The following is a 21811-nucleotide window of genomic DNA, read 5'->3' on the forward strand; positions in this document are numbered from 1 at the left end:
GCGTAGTGGCAAACAGCTAAGCCAGTATCATGGCCTCAGACTTGTGACTTTATACATTAAGTGTGCTACCAGAAACAGATGCAGCACATCCCAACTGGCTCTTTCTTACCTATTAAAAATTGCCTGCAAGGCCTCCTCGAAACGGCGAAGAACTTTAGGTGGGGTTGGCCACTTCACGTGCTTCCCGTGGTCCTTCATGGTCTTGACACCATGGAAGCGTCTGGCAACCTCCTGAATGTAGGATTTCACCTTGTAATGCCGGTAGTATCTGATAATTGTCAGAGCTGCTTTGGTTCTCTTGTACCGCATGCGGGCCAGGGTGCCTCGCCACACCTTCACAATAGAGAAGGAAAAAGACAAGTGTTGCTTGTTGGCTGAGTCAATGGTATGGGACTTTTAAGTTAATTGTATAAGATCCTCCACTTATAAACTATGAGCGGGGTGACGGGGTGAGGGGGTGTAGGGGTAGTTTGGGATCTTGTCTATGGTCAACAAAATCAGGTGGATTTTGCATGCCACCAACAGATGGCGCCAGGAGTCACGCTGGTCATTTCACTTCAGCTGTCTAGCTGCTCCTTTTTTTTTTTTTTTAAAGATTTTATTTATTTATTCATGATAGTCACAGAGAGAGAGAGAGAGAGAGGCAGAGACACAGGCAGAGGGAGAAGCAGGCTCCATGCACCAGGAGCCCGATGTGGGATTCGATCCCGGGTCTCCAGGATCGCGCCCTGGGCCAAAGGCAGGCGCCAAACCGCTGCGCCACCCAGGGATCCCTGTCTAGCTGCTCCTGATGCACACTGGGGTGTGTGCTGACTCGGAAGCAGAGTCATGTTTTAACTTTATGGTCATGAGGAGAAGAAAGCCAAAATGCAAATGTCCCTGGAGAAATATTTTAAGTATGTTGAAAGGAAGCAAGATGAGTCAGAACCAAAAGCCATCGATATCTACAGTTCTCTAATGAAACCTGGCTTTATACAATTATATCACTGGCTGCTAGTGTACCATCATGTTGGATTTACAAACTGATTATACACAGTCTGTGCAGCCCTGCTCTCCAGGTGCTATGTAAATTCCCCCCAAAATTAGATGTAATCTTGGGGAAAGGGTAAAACAGATGACTAATAGTGTATGAATCTTTAAATTTTTTTCAGTGCTCAGAAATCAATCAGACAATATATAAATGTCTCTGCGCCAGCTTTACCCAAGCATGGTGAAGTCAGAGATACTTATACTCTTCCTTCAGGATCCTTTGCCCAGATTCCTGTACTTTTCAATCTCTCAAGTAAAAAGAGATTTGGCATAATCTTCACTTCATTATTGGCTCTTCCCCTATATGTGTCCTCCACCACCAAAACTTAATCTTTCTTCAACAATATTTCCAGCATAAACCCCTTTCTCTTCCTTATTGCTACTAAAATCTCCAAGATCCTTGGGATCCCTGGGTGGCTCAGCGGTTTAGCGCCTGCCTTCCGCCCAGGGCATGATCCTGGAGACCCAGGATCGAGTCCCGCCATCGGGCTCCTTGCATGGAGCCTGCTTCTCCATCTGTCTCTGCCTCCCTCTCTCTCTCTCATGAATGAATAAATAAAATCTTAAAAAAAAATTAAAAAAAGAAATAAAATCTCCAAGATCCCAAACTACTTGCACTGCTTTCTCCAACAGACCCCTTGTACACAGCGCCATGGTTCCAGTTGATATTTACTGCTGTCACTTAGATAACCAGCCCAATTCTTAGGTTGTCGGTATTAACTTCCCTCCCTGTCTCTGGCCTCCCAAGGACCAAGATTTTCCACCTCTAGTTCAAAGCCCACAGTATGGGTCCTCCAGAGTCCCTCAGGGTTCTTGTACTTTCTCTTAAATCCCCACCTGTGCCCACCAATTTCTCAGAAAAACTGGTGCAATGCCTCTTTTATGCGCTCATTTTATTTAATCAATTAATTAATTTACTCATTTTAGATGTTTCTTGATGCAGACTCCTAAATCGGCATCACATGCTTTTTTCTACCTGCTGCACAATGAGGATAGATTTGTTTGTATGGGATACATGAGGTCATCACCTAGGGACCCCAAAGAGGAACTAATGAGTCAAGGAAAACTATGATATGTGAGGGAAACGTGACATATGAGCAATTTGTGATGGGAACCTAGAGCTCACGTACAAACAGAATATATAAAGACCATGAGGCAATGAAAACTTGTTTCTGCATGTGGCGTCAGTACAGAAACCCTTTTTAGCCAAAATGGCTCTCTTCCCTGTCGCCAAATCCATCATGCAGATGGCTTTGTTACGCCTCCACCCAAGTGCTAAAATAAAGGTCCCTTCTTTAGCATCTTGAAAAACCAAAAGAATACAATTACAGGGTGGAAGTCTGTGATTCAATTTCTTAAACAGAACACATTTTTCAAGTTTCATACTGTTTGTTGCTTTTCTACTTTTTTAAGAGGAAGGAAATTAAGACTCCCTGGAGCCACACCTGTATAGAAAATCAATCCTTAATTTTAAAGGAGTGTTCACAGAATTTCTTATTAAAATGGTGTTGGTTTAATTTTTCAGTAATTTTGGGGAAAAAGCATAAGTAAGGGGCAGGTTTTTAGGGTTAACATTTTTTTTAAAATGTGTATTTATTTGAGAGAGAGCGAGAGAGAGTGCACATGCACGTGGGCGGGGGTAGAGAAGGGCAGAGGGAGAGGAAGAGAATCTCAGGCAGACTCCCTGTTGAACCACAGAGCCCAATGTGGGCTTGATTTCACAACCCTGAGATCATGACCTGAGCCAAATGAAGAGTCCAATGCTCAACCGACTGAGCCACCCAGATGCCCTTATGTGTAGATTAAAAAAAAAAAAAAAACTTTGTTTATTTTGGAGGGGGAGAGAGAAAGAAAGAAAGAAAAGAGAGAGAGAGAGAGAGAGACAGAGGGAGAGGGAGACAAAGACTCCCCATTGAGCAGGGAGCTCGAATTGGGGTTTGATGTCATGACCCTGAAATCATGACCTGAGCCAAAATCAAGAGTTGGATGCTTAACTGACTGAGCCACCCAGGTGCCTCTGAATAGGCAGATTTTTTTTTTCTCAGTCACGTGTCCATGTGTCCTGGACTCTTTTTTTAAAAAGACTTATTTATCTATTTGATAGGGAATAGGGAAGGGGCAGAGAGAGAGAGAGAGACTCTCAAGCAGACCCTGTGCTGAGCACAGAGCCTGATGTGGGGCTTGATCTCATGACCCTGAGATCATAACCTGAGCTGAAATCATGGGTCAGACACTTAACCAACTAAGCTGGGGCCTTAGGTAGCTACCACCATGCTCCCTTCTTAATAGTAAAGAAATGCACCAGAAGTTTGCTTCACTGAGTCTGGGGTGCCTTGTATTCTTTGGGCTTGGTTGAGGACAGATATTCTTTTTTCCATACCTTGTGGAGCTTTTTCTTGGTTCGGCTTTAATATTATTCCTTGCAGATGCATCCCCTACTCCTTGCCCACTTATTGGTATATCAGAGGCAGGAGACATGCTAAACCTTTTTGACTCTTCTTGCCTGAAGGAAAATGTCTTCTTAATGGAAGGGGAGGAATGGGGTATTCTAGGCCTTCCTTCTGGCATACATTTATAGTTAATGCCAACTCCATCAAAAGCAATGAGACTTTTCAGAATTCCCTCCTTGTAACTTCTCCATGTTCCATTCTTCTCCTTGAAGAATATATTGATTTTTTTAGCTCCTTCATTCAATTTGGTCCAATTTTTCTTTTTCTGGGTGACACTTCTTAGTTTACAGTATGAAGCTGGGATTTTTTTTTTCTCGTTTCAGGCTTTGTGGCATGTTCTCGGTCATATTTACATTTTTGTTAATTTCAGCAAATTTGGGGGAAAGGAATTTTTGTGAGCCTGCGGTTACATTGTCAGCTTTGTCAGAAGTCCCTTAGGCTTTACTTTAACAAAAAGTAGCACTGAAGAATTACAGAGAAAAATGACTGCATGCAAAAAATTATTCATGTATTTTTCCTTAGAATCTAAGCATATTTGGTTTAAACAGATATGCTCCCACAAGTTGGTGAGTCTGTGTAGGGGAGGGTTGTTGATTTTCCCACGAAAGATCTGCAGGTTGAAATTTAAGGTATAAGACAGATTTTTCCACTTCCCTCTTTGTTTAAACTGGCTTAGTTGGGGTTTTCAAGAATCATATAAAGTGTCTGCAGAGGAATCTGCCTGATGATAGGATGTCAGACAACAGAAAATTAAATGTTATATTCAACAGCAAATGTTTAATACTTATATGCATATGTCAGAGAGGCTCAACAAAAATAAAGAAGCCAAAGGTCCTTGTTAACACAATATTAACTTTAAAAGAGGAACCAACCTATGTGTTTTAGGATATGATGCAAGAGAGTGGAAGTTGAAGGCTGAAGGTGACACAATGGGATCTGGGAGGGAAAGTTAAGCAGAAGCTATAAAGCAGGTGTCAGACTGACAGAGAGGGCCTGTAAGTCTTTTCTCAGATAGAAGAGAGAACAGAGGCAAACAGAGAGGCCAGCTCAGAGGGACCAGCCAAGGTACAGAGAAAGACCATTCAAGAATAGTGTATATACCCTTGCTGTTGAGACAGTCCAATTCCTCTCTTGTGTACCTTTACCCCCTGTAGTCAATTCTGCTAACACAGCAGTCAGAGTGATCCTTTGAAGGCCAAAATCAGATCATGACACTTTTCTTCCTGAAACTTTGCCACCACTCTCCATTTCCCTGAGTGACCCCCAGACCCCTCGCACTAACCTACATGGGCCCAAGTTCTCTGGGGCAGTTACCTCCCTCCCCTACTCCCTTTTCCTAGAATGATCTCCCTCCAGATATCGCATGGCCAACTTCTTCACTTTCTCTCTGTGTCCCTGCTCAGTGGTCATCTTCCCAATGAGACTGGCCCGGACCATCCCATTTAAAATTCAACTTGTCTCCCTACCTGGCACTGTCTGTTCTCCTTACCAGGCTCTGTCTTTTCTCTTGCCTCTAGCATTTGACACTACAATACAGCATGTAACTCACATGTTACTGTGTTGGTTACCCTCTCCTCCCACTGGCATTTCAGCTCCACCAGGCCAAGGGCTCTTTGTCTCTTTTACTCACTGATGAAACTCCACTGACTAGAACAATGCTCAGAACATAGTGGCCACTCCAGAGTATCTGCTGAATAGAATGAATGTTTTCACCTTCATCTTTCAAGCCTGATACTAAGTCTTTCATTGTGGCTGTCGTGTTTTCCATTTTCAAGACTCATCCTTGTTCTCTAAATTTTTCTTTTCTTTATTTAAAAGATTTTTATTTGAGAGAGAGTGAGTGTATGACTCAGGGGAGGGGCAGAGGGAGAAGAAGAGGGAGAAACAGACTCCTTGCTGAATGGTAGCCCGACGTGGGACTCCATCCCAGGATCCTGAGATCATGACCTGAGTCGAAGTCAGATGCTTAACTGACCGAGCCACCCAGGTGCCCCCAAATATTTCTTTTTAAGAGCACATTACTCTTGTTTAAGAGAAGCAACGTCTCATCTTTCCTCTCTGAGGTTATGAATAATGATTTTACTTTTTACAATTCTCCCTGGGTTGTATGTTCCTTCTAAATCTCCTCTACTTCCATTTGTCTTGGTCTTGACCTTTTGTGCTAGAGGCCTTCCTTGAATATTCTGGGATCCTTGGCCATCTATTACTGAATGCCACTCGAAAGCTCTGTGTATGTGCTTTAGGAATGGGGGGACTTCATTTCATAGGGTAATTAGGTGAGTTCCCCATCTGTGGAAAACCCCAGAACATCAGTGTTTTCCCTCTTTGCTAGCAAAATTCTGAGTAAAGGGGCATTGAGGGTTATCTTTAGTATCCAGATTTTCACTTCCTTTCCTAGATTTCAGTATGGCGCCTAACCCCTCTCCACCACTGTGCTTGGTGTCCTCCAAAGCCCAGAGTTTCTCTGGTTGTATTTCTTCAGAGTAAGTTTCTTGTCTTCTACCAGAACAAGGCTGAGGTAGTGAAGTGCCTTTGTGAGGTCTGGGAGGAGACCTTTGTTTTGCTCCTTATACAGACTGTTAACCAACCTCCTTCAGTTCTCTCCCTCGCTCCTACCTCCAGAGGGACCTGGTCCTTCCCACTCCTGAGTTTTCTATAGCCCAGCAGTCGGGCAAACTGGCTTGCCTGTCTGCCTTCTCTGCAGGCACTCAGATGTCAGCTTTCTCCACCTGCTTGGGGGACTAACCACACATCCACTTAATTTCCAAAATTCTGTTGATGCTTCTTGTCTGCTGTTGTTGTTCCTATGGTTCTATTTGTCCTTGTGGGTTTCTCCCATTTTTATCCCTTACTGCTCATTTAGGGGTTTTGAGAGGGAGTGGATATAAACACAATCTGTCATGTTTAACCAGATGTTTTTATAATGCCATCTTAATTCTACCATGTTTTCCTCTGGTGCATACTTCCTCAGTGGTCAGGCATTTCAAAGCAACATCTGGCTGTCATTAAAGTACAAGATTCATTTTGCAAAAGATGTAGGATTCTAGGTTATGCTCTAATAAGAAGTAGGTCAATTACGTGAATCTTCAGTTTAGTTTCAGAAAGAAACACGGGTCAGCTTTCCTTCTTTTTTTTTCTAGTTCTCTGTGTTTTTTCTGTTTTTGTTTTTTAGTTATCATGGGTGTTGGACCCCTTCTGTCTCATGCTCAAACAGCTCCTGGTGCTCTGAATGGAGATTCTCTTGGTTTCCACAACCAGAACCCTGCAGCAATTCAGCTTCCCAGGCCCTCTAAGGCGAGGGACAGCTTCTGGGAGAAGCATCTTTCCTGTTTCTAAATTTAAATTCCCCAGATAGCTACTCTGGCAGAGTTCTGACAGTTTCTGGTTGTTTTAAGAGTTGCGGTAGACAAGAATTTATTTAGGTAACAGGCTGAACTCTGAACTGTAAAATCCATAAAATCTAGCCACATACCCTCATTGAATTACAGTAGTCCCCTCCTTACCCATTGTTTGTTTTCTGTGTTTTCAGTTACCCACAGTCAACCATGGTCTGAAAGCAGATGATCCTCCCCAGATTTCATCAGAAGGTCGTAAGTAAGTAACATTATGTCACAATGCCCACATCATTCCCCTCATGTGCGCATCTTACCATCTCACATCATTGCAAGGAAAGGGGTGAGTACAGCACAATTTGTTATTTTGAAAAAGAGAGAGTCCATAGTCACAAAACTTTTATAGTAAATTGTAATTTTTCTATTATTTTTTTTAATTTAATTTATTTATTCATGAGAGAGAGAGAGAGAGAGAGAGAGAGAGGCAGAGGGAGAAGCAGGCTCCATGCGTAGAGCCCGATGTGGGACTTGATCCTGGGTCCCCAGGATCATGCCCTGGGCTGAAGGTGGCGCTAAACCACTGAGCCACCCAGGCTGCCCCATAATTTTTCTTTTTTTTTTTTTTATTTATTTATGATAGTCACAGAGAGAGAGAGAGAGAGGCAGAGACACAGGCAGAGAGAGAAGCAGGCTCCATGCACCGGGAGCCCGACGTGGGATTCGATCCCGGGTCTCCAGGATCGCGCCCTGGGCCAAAGGCAGGCGCCAAACCGCTGCGCCACCCAGGGATCCCCAATTTTTCTATTATTAATTACAGCTGTTACTCTCTTACTGACCTTTTATAAGTTAAACTTTATCATAGGTATGTACATGTGAGAAAAAACAAGTACCTATAGGGTTCAGGACCATCTGTGGTTTTAGGCATCTGTTGGGGGTCGTGAGATCCATCCCCTGTGCATAAGGGGGAAGTACTGTAGAATATGATGGTTCCATCCTATTTGGGATATTTTATAATTAATTAGTGAAGATTTGGCCTCTTTTAGGGGTTAAAGAAAGACTCAAAGATGTAAAATATTCCCGGTAATTCCTCTTCAACTAAAATATTAACTTGATCAAAACCCAAAATGGGATTATTTTGAAGATAATTAAAAATAAAATTACTCCAGCTAACAGGTTAAATAATTCTGATAAGCCTTTCAGGATTTAACCTTGTTCAAAGGTAAACACTGAGTGGCACTGTACTGAAGAGACTGCTCTCTTTGGTTTAGTTTTGTTTCCTTGAAAGAGAATGTACAAAATTGGTAACTCACCTTCAAAATCTCTGAGGTCAAGACTATCTCAAAACTACTTTTTGACATAGAACTGTAGGGTTTGGGTCAAGTATGTAGGCATGTGAGCAGACCCAAAGAGGCATCTTAAGGATGTTTCAGCTTTGTCTGAAAACATGTACTGCCTTTTCCACCCCCATGTCTACCTCCGTCTAATACTGAGGTGGCTTGCCACCTGGTCGGGGTACAAGTTGGGCTTTTACCTTATATAACAAATGTCCTGACTTTTCTTCCTTTATGTCTAGCATCTGAAACATGCAGAACTCCTTAAAAAAAATAACCCAGTACACTTTTGCTTTCAGATGCTTGCAAATGATCTCAATTTTGAATGGTTCTCTGGATCATGCATAAGTTCAAATAATAACATTTGATATTTGAAAGAATCTGCCAAAGGTGCATCCTAAAATTCTTTTCTATTGAGTTCCAAAAGCGAATTCGGGGACACAAGGCCTTTGAAATGCTCTCTGAAAAAGAGGCTCCATTTCAGTTAAGTTTGGGAAAGCTGCATATTGCAATTCCTTTTGGGAGATTCATGATGCATATTTACCATATTAAAAGCTCTGAAAAGTTTCATGTAAATAAACCTATTTTAACTTTGTTCAACAGAAGTTAAAAAACATATTTGAATACAGAATCCTTTGTATGCAGTTTAGTCACTCATTTGGAAGGGGGTCAAGATTTGCCATCCCAAAATATGCCACTTTGGCATAAACATTATTTTGAGCGTTGGCTCATTCTACAAGAATTTCCGAAATTGCTACTACACGTGTAGTGTTTGTAGGGAATATGGAGGAAAAAGAGGAATACCCATGATATCCTAGAAAAACCAAAATGCCTCTGAGATATCTGGAAAACAATCCCTTAAAAAGTAAGATCCACTCATGTAACAAAGCTGGAATCCGCAGCCACAGTGAGGCTGCTTCAAGTCCAGCACTGCCCAGAGGGACAGCTCCTTGGCTAGCACAATCGGGGTGGAGTAGAAAGAATCCTGCCCTAGAGGGAGAGACCAGCATTCCCCTTGCACTATTGGGGGAATTATGCCATCGAATTTTGCAGGCTTCAGGTTCTTCACCTAAAAAGCAGGATGTTGCATTAGATAACTTATAAAAAGCAAGCCCTAGGGGCAGTCCTGGTGGCGCAGCGGTTTAGCGCCGCCTGCAGCCCGGGGTGTCATCCTGGAGACCCAGGATCGAGCCCCATGTCGGGCTTCCTGCATGGAGCCTGCTTCTCCCTCTGCCTGTGTCTCTGTCTCTCTCTCTTCGCTCTCTCTGAATGAATGAATGAATGAATAAATAAATAAATAAATAAATATTTTTAAAAAAAGCAAGCCCTAGGATTCTATTAAACAGTTTCTGATAATGAGCAAAAATTTAAAGATGTTATTTTAAAGGTTCTTTCCAATCCAAAGTACACATGCAACTAACAGCCACAATCTTTGATTTTCCTCTGATGACTACTCTTAAGGGAAGGGAGAGAAAACATTATTTCACTATCATGTGCCAGGCTTTGTGTTAGACACTTGACATCCATTAAAAATAGGTATCTTAAAAGAACAATGATTTTCCAGACCTATGATCTCTGCTTCTCCGAGGAATGCAATCAATGTTCATAGCTCTGCTAGGAGCCTAGCTTTGGTTGTAGGCAACGGAAGATGGTGCTAATAGGGATCTGTTAGACCAGTGCTGCTCAATGTACCCCCGTGTCCCAGCATGTCAACAGTTACCACGATCCTGGGACAGTGATACCAGGTGAGGACATTTCTTGGGGGAAGGGAATACTCTGGACAAGGTCCCTTGGATTACATTGAGTAAACATCAAATATGCTTCCTCTTTTCATTATCCTGTCTTAGATTATAGTTAGTGTAAGGGGAATGGCAAGATAAGAAAATGTATACTTAGTAAGGACACTTTTTTGACAGTTCAGGTTTACACAAGTTGAACCTAAGAGGATTAAAGAACTAAGGCCATTACTGGTCATAACTCAGTTACAAAAAAAATGGCATTGAGTTCATGATTTATCATAATAGTGGGAAATGCATGTGATCAAATTAATAAGTAGCTCAAACTAGAATAACGTTGTGGTGATACAGAAAGAAATGTTACTGTTTAGAGAAAGATCTAGTTAAGTAAAATGCTAGATTGGCTCAGTGATGTTGAGGTTTTACATTTGCACATATAGTTGTAACTGTCTTTATTACTAAAAATCCTCTAGAAACATAATCTCATACTTGTAAATCTAAAATCTCCTCTTTCTTTCCCAAGAAATGTTTTGTAATACAATATTTGAAAAGTGAGGTTTCTTAGCTATATACCAAGCAAGTCACAACAGATTTAAAGTGGATGTCAATCGGAATGTTGACATAATTTTTCAACTAACTTCTCTAGAATCTATTATAAAAATAAGTTTATATTTTTATCAGTCATTTGTAATTCTTTTTTGTGAACTGTGCATTTCTATTCATTTTCTATTTTCATTTTCATTGACTTAAATGAGCTATTTATAATTAAAAGGATCGTCCTTTTGTCATTGGTGTTTTTCATCCCAACATGCCAGTGATCTTCTGATACTCTTCATGGTATACTGCTATCCAGAAGTTGGTACCTAAATTCACTCACATAAATGATTTATGACAAAGTTCTAAAAGCAGAATTGCTGTTGTTTTCAGCTGCCACACATTAAAGTTCCCATTTCCAAACTCTACCATGTGAATAGTTAAAAAGAATCAAGAAAATAGATAATATGTTGTTGCTATGATGAAAGTACTTTATGACTATTGAACTTTTTACAAATTCACCAGCTATTTGAATTTTTTTGTGAAATATCTCTTCATTCCTTTTTTACTCATCATGTATTTATGATTTTACATAACAATTTGTAAGGGCTTTTTATATGTGAAATAAGTCAACCTTTTATTACATTTCCAAAGATTTCTTAGCATTTTACTTTTTATCATCTCCTGGCCACGGTTATTGGTTCAGGCCAATAAAACATGAGAAGAATTTTGGCATGTGGTTCTGAGGAAGGAAATTTCTCACTTTTCTGAGAAAACATTCAAGGACTCTTGAGAGTGACTCCCCTTGATCACAGAGAAGAGTGTGGTGGCTGAGATTGTTAGTGGTCATTCTGCAGCCACAAGGGGGAGCCACACTGAGATGGAAGATATGCCAAGAGAAGGCAGAGAAGAGGCTTGTCCTTAAATCCCTGTGACACATTACCTGCCGGTTTGAACTGCACTTTCTTCTGTTTTATTTTCCTCTCCCTCTTTCTTTCTCTTTTATACAATGGAACACATTGTGAAACAATGTGGTCTTTTTCTTTGCTTTTTTTTTTTTTTTTTTTTTTTTTAGAAACAGCAGTTTTGCATGTTTATGTAGGGATCCTTATCAATTGCTGTCTTTATGCTGCTAGGGTACTTAGAAAGGCCTTCTCTACTTCAAAATCAAGTATATGTCCATAAAATGATTTTGTTTTGTTAAAGTGTAAGCTCTTTGGGGGGGGGGGGGTAGGGGAGGGGACTCAATCACAAGTGGAAGAGAGACTTTATCTCACAGTCACTTCACGAATGTCAGGACGTTGTGTCTATTCCAGTAGATTATCCACAATTAAAGATGTGTGGAATGTTCACTGAAGCTTTGGATTCTTTGCAATACAAATGAATTACCAGCTACAGCCAAGGATGACACAGGAGAAATGTTTTATTGGGATCAAATTGGTAGGAGTGGATTGAAACTAAGTTAGTTCCTACCTGGGCAGGTACTAAGAATAGTTAATACTGGAAATCTGTATGACGATGTTTCCTCTGGAACAGTGGTATAAAAAGTCAATGAGAAGTAATCAGGCGCGCACACACACGCGCGTGCACACACATATTACTTAACAGCAAAAGGCATCAAGTGTAGTGAAAAAGGTATATACTGGATCAAGGATGAGAAATCAGTAGTTTCATGCAAAGTCAGAGCACACATATCTTGAATGCAGAGAACAAATCAGGCTGCTTTTCAGATGAGCACCAGCATTGAGACTGCCTAATGGCTCTTTCTGTATGTGAACCTTGGAAATATTTTAGGATCGTCAAAATCTACCTCCTCCTCCTCCCCATCCCATTCATCTCCAGGGGCTTGTGATCAATATTTCATGGACTCTTCTATAGTTGCCCTGTAGGCATCCTTCCAGAGAACCCAAACCTAAATTCAGGCTGAAAACTTGCACAGACATAAAACCTGCTGCACTAAACATTGAAGAAATGGATGTGTGCCAGCGACAAAAAGTGAGAGCAGCACAGGTACCATAGGGATGCTGTTTCAAGTGCTCTCCAGATGTTTAAGCCTTCTCTTGCTGCAGCCTCCCTACATATGTATCTCCCTCTGCTTGAACCTTCCCTCCCCACACTCTTCCTAGGAGCACATTCTTCTCAACCGTTTGCTCTCAGCTATTTATTTATTTATTTATTTATTTATTTATTTATTTATTTATTTATTTATTTATTTATGATAGTCACAGAGAGAGAGAGAGAGAGAGAGAGGCAGAGACACAGGCAGAGGGAGAAGCAGGCTCCATGCACTGGGAGCCCGATGTGGGATTCGATCCCGGGTCTCCAGGATCGCGCCCTGGGCCAAAGGCAGGCACCAAACCGCTGCGCCACCAGGGATCCCTGCTCTCAGCTTTATGTCACAGCTACAGCAAGGTCTTCTCTGACCAGCCTATTGGAAACGTGTTTCTCTTGCACTCTGCATTACTGCCTCCCTTTCCTTCACAGCTGTACCCAATCAGTAATTATTTGCTGACTTACCTTTTTTTTTTTTTTAAGCTACTCTTCTTCAATTAGAATGTATGCTCTGTGAGGACATGGACTATTTCTATTATATTCATCGCAGCTTTTCTAGTGAGTACCTAGCAATCTGGCGAATAAACTAAATATCTTTTTTTGTAAGTTTAAAAAAAGACTTGCTTCTTTGTCATAAAGGCCCCAGAGGTGTTTTATATCCAAGAAAAGCTTAGTTACCTTAGGGTTAAACAGGCTCACTTAAAGGAAAGAGCTTATTCTGGTGCATAACTGTGAAGACGTGCCAGGCAAATTATGAAATGTTCAAGGAAGAGATACACAGCAGTTGCTGGGCAGTTCTTGAGTCCATGTGGAATTTCAAAATCCCTGTTGGGCGAAGCAATGGTTCTAGAGCAGTCTAGCAGTCTAGTGTGAATAAGCATCAACCTAAGAAACTTGCCAATTTGCCAGTGAGTAACCCAATGCATGGAAAAGTATGGTTCTCAGTGAATATTCCATATTCTTTTCACATTAAAAGAATTTCACTGAAAATATAAGATCTATATCTTCAATCAGTTGGCTCCGTTATAGCTATGAAAATGCGGGTGTTCTAAATTAAGTTCCTATTTCCCTGTTCATTCCAGTTACAAGATTTTTCATGAAAAATTCCCCCTTTGTCTTATTTTTCTCTTTCTGACAGAAGTCAACACCTCAGTGTTATTGCATTTTATCAAGTGACTAAGGAAAATATGATGCGGTACATCCTTATTCTCTCTCGAGGTCAGCAAGACTAAGAGTCCATAAACTCTATCTTGTATTATTTCTTTTCTCACTAGACCTGTGAGAATAATGATTCCTTTATTACTGGAATGAGAGGAAAGACCAAAAAAAAAAAAAAAAAAAAAAACCCTAGACTTGGAAATTCTATTAAATTCAAATATGCAAATATCATATACTGGTTTTCAAATTAACAAATATCAGATTCCAATTAATGCATAAAGAACCAACTCATGGTTGGATTACTTAGAAGATTCAAGCCCACTGGACAAAGATGACGTGAGAAGATACTATAATTACTATAGCTTTGGCTTTAACTCAGTAGCTGATGGGTATGCTCTAGTTCACTTCTTTTTGAGAGGCTATCCAGCAAATATTCTATTCTTCCAAAGGGGCAGAAAATCTTTGCTTCATTTTCATTATCTCCATGGAACCTACTGAATCACTACACTATAGCAAAGAGACTCCAGCAGAGTCTTAGGGTTTCCATGTCTAGGAGTTTACCACCTAAATAAAAAATCCCTAAGGACAAGTTCTTTAGGATCATCATATACAGGAATGTATTTATTTGACCAGAGTAAGGCCACAACAAATATAGCTCCTTAACTATCAAAGAACTATAGAAAACGGTCTTATTACTAAATAACTTTGCTTTTAATCCTGGATTTTATTCTCTCTCCCCAAATAAGTATATTACTAATTAGTTGTAAATTACTGTCACCTACAAAGAACAGCGTGCTAGGTTGTTATTACAGCAAATATTGATTCCTTCCCCCTTGACATACATGGGTCATCCCATTGATATCGCATGCTTTGGTTAATGGGATATAAATCCCTGTGACCTGAACAGCTTGAAATGTCCTTGTGTGGTCAGCTTTGTGGTCAGGCCATTGCCATGAGAAGAACAGGCCTCAGAGATCTACCAACTTCAGAAAAATGAGTGACAGTTGGAGCCAATCTACACTAAACCCACAGCCTGAAATGGGATAAGCCAAGAATGGCCAGCCAAGCCCCAAATGCATGAGGAAGAAACAAATTCTGACTCCTACATTCACTGAGTTTTAGGATGATGTGGCAGGCTGAAAAATGGACCCTGAAAAGATTTCTACCTCCTAAATCCTGGAACCTGTAAATATCACCTCATATGGCAAAAAAAAGAACTTCAATGATTTGATTAAGGATCTCGAAATACATAGATTTCCTAGATTATCTATTGGATCCTAAATGTGATCACATATATCTTTATAAGAAGTCAGTAGGAGAGCTAAAGATAGAAGAGGAGGAGGTATTGTGATAGTGGATGCAGAGGTTGGAGCCACAAGCCATGGAATGCTGGCAGCTATCAGGTGCTGGAAGAGGCAAATAATAGAATATTGTCCCCCATGACCACCAGAGAGGGCACAGCCGTGGCAACACCTTGATTTGGACCCAGTGATACTAATCTCAGATTTCTGGCTTCTGGAACTGTAAGAGAATAAATGTGTTTTTAAGCCACCAAGAGTCTGTGATAATTTTTTATAGCAGTGCTAGGATGTTAATACAGTGGTGTGTGGTAATAGTTAATTGATACATACCCAAACCAATACTACTACTAACATTAGTATTAATAACATCCATGTTAATAAGAATAGTGAACACATAGTATCTATGATGTGCTAGGCACTGTTGAAAGTATGCTGAATATATTAATTCAGTACTCATAAGCACACTCTAATGTGGGTACCATGTTATTTTCCTTTTGTAGATGATGAGACTGAAGCTCAGAAAGGCCCAAGAGCATCCTCCTGTAAGTGCTGAAGCTGGGGATGGAACCTGAGTGCCTTATGGTTGACTGAAGCCAACAAGTATCTGCTGGTGAGGCAATAGTGGAGCCTAGGAATTACACAGAAGCGATATTCTTCAGCTCTGGCAGCAGAGTTAAAATGTAAAGTAGTCTTTCCCGGTCAGGAGTACCTCTTATGACTACTAATTAATTACTCTGCTCGGTATTATGCAGTTATCTCATTTAAGTGCACATGACTAGATCTTAGGTATTAATAAATATCTCTGTTTTCATATAGAACCTAACTACTAGGAAACTTTATAAATCCTGAAGCACCTAGAATTGAGTGATGATAATGTAATTATGCTAGTGACAAACACCACCCAGTGCTACGGTGTACAGGACATTATGTTGGGGGCCCTGGGTAAAATTTGAACAAATGTAAGGACAAAGGACAATCTACTCGAGGAGATAAGACAAACGCGCAAAATTAACAGATGATCTACAGCCTATCAAAATTACAGTATTCAATGGGAATTTTTGAGCTTTCTTATAAATCATCTAGCTGAGAAGTTCTCTGCCCTGGCTTGCCATGGTATATCTTAGGCAGGATGTTCACATGTGCAACACATACCCCGGGGGTTGTACAATCCCTCATGTGATTTTCTCACTCACTCACAGAAGCAAGTATAAATCTTATAGAAATAACCTCGAATCAGCTCCTATTCATAAAATAATTATCTTCAATAACTTATTATTAGTAGCAAATTACTCATAATACACTTCATACCTGACTGTGATAGATGTGCCCATCTCCAACCCTACTGCTGTACAGAAAAAGGAAGAGATGACTTAAAGCTTCCACAAACCTACAACTAACAGCAGGCCCCCAGTTCCTGCCTCCCGTTGCTGTGATTGCCTCAGAGCCGTGGCCAAGTGACAAATGGGTTCTGGAGCAAGAAGTGAAGACGACTTTATTTAGACTGGTAGAGCCAAGAGGGCTTTAATGAGGATGGAGTGGAGAAGGGCACTGAAGGCACGGCCCACAGTACATGTGAAAGCAGACAGGAGGAAAGTAAGGTCTGTTGGGGAGGTCCGCGAAGACAGCATGGGAGTTGTGCAGTGGTGTAGTATCATGGAAGGTGGAGGTGGTTGGAGCTAGACTCTAGAATAGAGTCTGATCTTGATTCTGTAGGTGATGGAAGGGTTTTTGAACAGAAGAACATCACTAAAACAGATACGTTGTACAGACGAGGGTCAAGGAGAGATGCCTGGAAGATCACACAGAAGTCCTTCTTTTTAAATAATTTTCTACCTTTCGCAATTAACTTGTATTACTTTAAAATAAAAACTGTTAATTAAAATTTGGAGTAGAAATCAATGTGATTATAGCTGTATGCTGTTTCTATTTATAGTTCATTTAAAGTACAGCAAACTTGTGAATAAAGTATTTTATAACCTGGGCTTGAATTACAAATCTTTGGGTCTTTGGTTCTCCGAACCAACATATTTTCTGAGTACTTGGTTTCTGTGAGTGTTTGTATCTGCACAAATACAATAAAACCAACTCAGGACAGCTGACAACTAAAGATCTTAGTCTGAAATTAAATTTTCTTCAAAATACAGACTCTCATTGTAGTGCTGAGTCTGAACAGATAGCGATGTTTGGCAACATTTTTTCTGACAAAAACCACTGAATATAAATGGCCCTAAATTTTCCTTAGTAATGAATAAAGCCCCAAAATGGAATGCCTCATTAGTTCCTCCTCAGAGTATATAATGGGTGTGTGTATGGTTGGGGGGGGGGGTGTTGATATTTCTAGAATTAACAATGTGGCTAAACAGGAATCATACTGAGCGTCTTCTGAGACATCTATTTTCCCTTAACATTTATTGTAAACACTTTTGATGTTATTAATTTTTTTACATTTTCATTGTTATGGCTGCTTAGTTTTCTATTGCATGGACGTACCATCAATCATATAACTAATTTCCTGACCTTTTTTCCCATTATTTTCCACTTTCATAAGACATGTTGAAAATTCTTCCAACTAAGTTTTTACATAAATTCTTAAGAATCTCCTTAGTTAAGGGGCACCCAGGTGGTTCAGTGAAGTGTCCGACTCTGGATTTTGGTTCAGGTCATGATCTCAGGGTCTTGAGGCTCCACGCTCAGCGCAGTCTGCTTCTTTCCTTCTCTCTCTCCCTCTGCCCCCACCCCCGAGCACGCTCTCTAAAATAAATAAAATAAAAATAAAAAAAATAAAAATAAATAAATAAAATAAATAAAATAAAAATATTTTTTAAAAAAGAGAATTTCCCTAGTCAAAATTTCTAGAAGTGTAACTGCTAGACTAGAAGCAAACTGATTTTAAATACTTTTTGGAAACACATCGCTAAACTACCCTCCAGAAAGTTATCACCAATTTACTCTTCTGCCAATAGTACACATATCCTTAGCAACAATGAGTATGATTTTTTAAAAAAATCTTGAATCAGATGACAGGTTAAACAATGATGGCCATTTTTCTTTCTTTCTTTCTTCTTCTTCTTCTTCTTCTTTTTTTTTTTTTTCAGGGAACTGATCACCCCTATTTTCAGCTCAATTTCTTAATGGTGTATGTATTTAAATTTTTTGGAAGGGCCTTTTGTCTATAATATATAAATTAATAAATGCAGAATATAAATACTGCACCTGCTGAAATTTTTAAAAAATAGAGTTTAAAGTTTCCCCATAATGAGAAAAATTAATGTTCTAAATATAGACAATAAGTAATGACACATTTCCCAGAACATGTTGAATATTTCATAAACTGTTTTTTGGTTAGCAAAACTTAATTGTCCAAGAGGGCTGTGTTAAAATGTGCCATGATAAAGAATATGAATAATTACTGATACACTTGGATTTCTTGGTAGCAGTTATATACCTTTGCGCTAGTAAGGAAAGGAGTAAAATAAACCTTGACTCTGCAGCCCTCACACTTAACCCACATGTATTTCATTATATACTTAACTTGCTATATAAGATATATTTTATCATCCATTAAGTATCTCAGCTTAATGAAGTATGTAGCAAAATTATGTAATTTAGAAAAGTATTTAAAAGTCAGTTTTAAAAATTGTCTTGGGGGGAGAAGAATATCAATGCTGTCACTAAGCAGTAAATGCCCATTACAATAAAATATTTTCATTGCTGTCTCTAATATTTGTTACCCAATTATTTCCAAAAGAATCGGGGGGTGTTTACAGTAAAAATTACACAGACAATGGAGTCACCCAAGTAAGGATAAAAGGACAGCAAGGCAACGGGGCAGGGGTGTGGGTGGGAAGGGACACAGTCACACTTGAAACCCCCAACTCAAATCTGAGCTGGGAGATTCCTGGCAGCAGCAGTGAACAAGAAACTGCGTGAGCTGCAGGGATTTCATTATTTAATAAGGTTAGAAATTAAAGTAAATACTTCCAGCACTTAAATAGGTTTTATTTCTAAACAATTTTTGTTGAGGAGGAAGAAAAATTAATTGCTCAGCCATGATTTAATGGTTTTGTTTGGCTTGGCTGTGCAAGTCTCTGGCTACCTGGGTGATACAGTTTTTCTCTGGGTTGAACACATCCTATCTGTAAGATCTTTCATTTGGGTCTGGGGCAGCAATCCTCACTGAATTGTTCAGAAGTTTTGTAATTTAATGTAAACATCTATTCACAGTTAACTTCCCCTTCACTAATTAATTCCTTACAAAGAATCAATCTCTTGAGCTTCCAGCAATTAAAAAAGAAAAAGTGCAATGAAAAATGGAGCCAAGGGTTTTTTTCCCCTTCCTTTTTTTTTTTTTTCTACCACCACCTATAGGGGCCAGAAAGTGTTGTCATGGAGACAACAGCTGCTGGGTTATGAGTGACAGGTCTCAAGAGAGAAGTGTCTTGGAAAGGGAACATCTCAAGTTAAAAAAAAAGTGAGAAGAAAACCAATGCAAGCTCTTTTACTAAGCATAGCAGGGGAGCTCAGTTGAAAGGTGTATTTAAGCTAGCAAAGAATAAAAGCAACATTTCACCCTTTCTTTCACCTAACATAGGAAATGTTTTCCTTCCAAAGGGGAACAGATTCCTTTTAAGCAAGTCTCAAGCATATGTACATATCTTGGCATAATTACATTTTAAAATTGGGATTCACACTGATGCACCAAATTGGTTGCCTTAGTAATGAGATATCACCCGGGCAACGGATTTGCTGCTCTTTCAGGAGAGCAAATCATCTGCTTCCAACTTATGGGGGAGCAGGCTGGGGAAGGGGTGGCAAGGGTTTCTTACTGGCAGTATCTGAGAGGAGATAAATAAGAAACAAATTATTTTTGACATGTCACCATTATTTTCCAAATATGCTTTTTATCTTTTTTATTCATCAGTTAGGTGGGGGGAGAGAAAAGGGAAGCTAAAAGGAAGGTGGTACAGAAAGAGGGAGGAAGGGAAAGGGAAAGGAAAGGGGGAGGGAAGGGGAGAGGGAAGGAGGGAGGGAGAGGGAGGAAGGGAAAAGAATGCTCTCTTGTTCTGCTAAATTTCTGAAGCATTTTTATTGTTCTAAGAGGCCTTTGCATTTGCCTCTATGTAAATACTAAGCGGCATCAGTTATTGACTTATATTATAAACCAACATAAATTTTCTTCACAAGAGTAAAATAAATGACTTATACACAGTAATGTTACTGTGACAGTGCTGCTTAGTAACATACACGAGGTAAGACTTCAGTGTTCAGTACTCATTTATGAAATGTCTTACACATGATAAACACTCCCTGGTTTCTTCATTATGAACATACCTCTTTTCCTATACCCATCTTATCAGCTACCAATAAATATTCAATATACTTTCTTACCTGAGGATTCTGGTACTTGGTTTGTGTTTCTTCTGCTTTCATCTGGGTCAACTTTACCATGATGGTTATTAATAAACCAATGATCTCCTAATAGCGACATTAAGGAGGCGCTTCTCAACCCTTGTTTTGCTGGACATTTCTATGTTTGATACTCATCATTCCTTCTCACTTGAAATTTGCTACTTCTCTTGCTTCTTAACTCATATGTATAATTCTGACTTGAAAATCTCCTAGACACCTTAAACATATCATGGCTCAAACTATTACTTTCCTCCACATATGTTCCTGTACCCTCCATCTCTTTGTTAGTGATTAGTGATACCAGCTATGCAGGAACCTAAGTTGGAAACCTGGGAATCACTGATTCTTGGCTTTTATCAGTCTCCCATTCCAACAACTATCATGGTCTGCTGGTTTTTTTTTTTTTTTGTAAGTAAGCTCTGTGTTCAAGGTGGGGCTTGAACTCATGACCCTGAGATTAAGAATCATATGTTTTACTGACTGAGCCAGTCAGATGTCCCTTTGGTTTGCTAATTTTAACTTCTAAATATTTCTCAAATTTCTCTCCATCTCAATTACCATTGCTTTGATTGAGGGCCCCATTTGCTTTCCCCTAGATTATAGCAACAGGTTCTTACTGGCCATCCTAGCTCTAGTGTTGGCTTTTTTTTTTTTTTTTTTTTTAAGACTCCACTCCCAGTGTGGAGGCCAATGCTGGGCTTGAACTCACAACCTTGAGATCAAGACCTGAGCTGAGATCAAGAGTTGGACGCTTAATGGACTGAGCCACCCAGGCGTCCTTCCATTCTTGACTTCTAATCTCCCTTTAACATGGACCTATCTAGAACTCAAAAACTGACCACATCAATTCTCTCTCTTAAACTTTTCAGTGGGACTTCTGACTATAGGAAGAATGTGGCAGAAGAGACAACCTGACATGCCTGCTGCCAGGAAGATCCCTATGTGCATCTGAGCTTGCAAGAGAGTAAAGGACTGACTCAAGTGTCAATATTAGATTGGTCAAAATGAAAAATTCTGAGAATGCAAATTGTTGATAAGGATAGGGAACAATAAAAACTACTACACATTTCAGGATAAGTTTAAGTGGGGACAGTTATTTTGGAAAGCAACTGGACAGTTTTAAGTAAACTCTGAAAATGTGTTGACTAAAACCTAGCATTTGCAGTGTGTGGTATGTTCCCAAGAGAATCAGTTCTTAGGATATAGCCTGGGGAAACTTGAACATTGCCAAGACCCTTTCAAGGGAGTTTCAAGAGAAAAACTAATTCCATAATAAAACCAGCAGGTTATTTACCTTTGTTAATTTTCATGCTCTCATTAATCTACAGTGGAGTTTTCCAGAGGCTAGATTACATGTGATGACATCACTACCAGCAAATGGAGTGTGAGCTGGTATATTTTTAAATTTTCTAAGGTGAGCTTTTGGGGGTGGGGGGTCCCTCAAAATTTGAGAGTAGCTGTCCCACAGAGACTCAGTCA

General features: G+C 39.8%; 1 protein-coding gene and 1 long non-coding RNA gene across 4 annotated transcripts in view; one reads left to right on the forward strand and one right to left on the reverse strand.

Annotated features, from left to right (window-relative positions):
* Positions 1-21811, reverse strand: part of MYO1D (myosin ID) — a 326596-nt gene that overhangs the window by 143856 nt on the left and 160929 nt on the right. For all 3 annotated transcript variants that reach the window (XM_072779460.1, XM_072779462.1, XM_072779463.1), the window contains exon 17: positions 110-333. In XM_072779460.1, coding sequence (XP_072635561.1) covers positions 110-333 — 224 coding nt within the window. The remainder of the gene's footprint in view (positions 1-109; positions 334-21811) is intronic.
* LOC140607447 (uncharacterized) lies at positions 9712-21504 on the forward strand. Its single transcript, XR_012009456.1, has 3 exons — positions 9712-9887; positions 15424-15533; positions 21202-21504. It is a non-coding gene; the product is annotated as an uncharacterized lncRNA (long non-coding RNA).

The sequence above is a fragment of the Canis lupus genome, chromosome 16, assembly GCF_048164855.1.
Source record: "Canis lupus baileyi chromosome 16, mCanLup2.hap1, whole genome shotgun sequence".
In the NCBI taxonomy this organism is placed as follows: domain Eukaryota; kingdom Metazoa; phylum Chordata; class Mammalia; order Carnivora; family Canidae; genus Canis; species Canis lupus.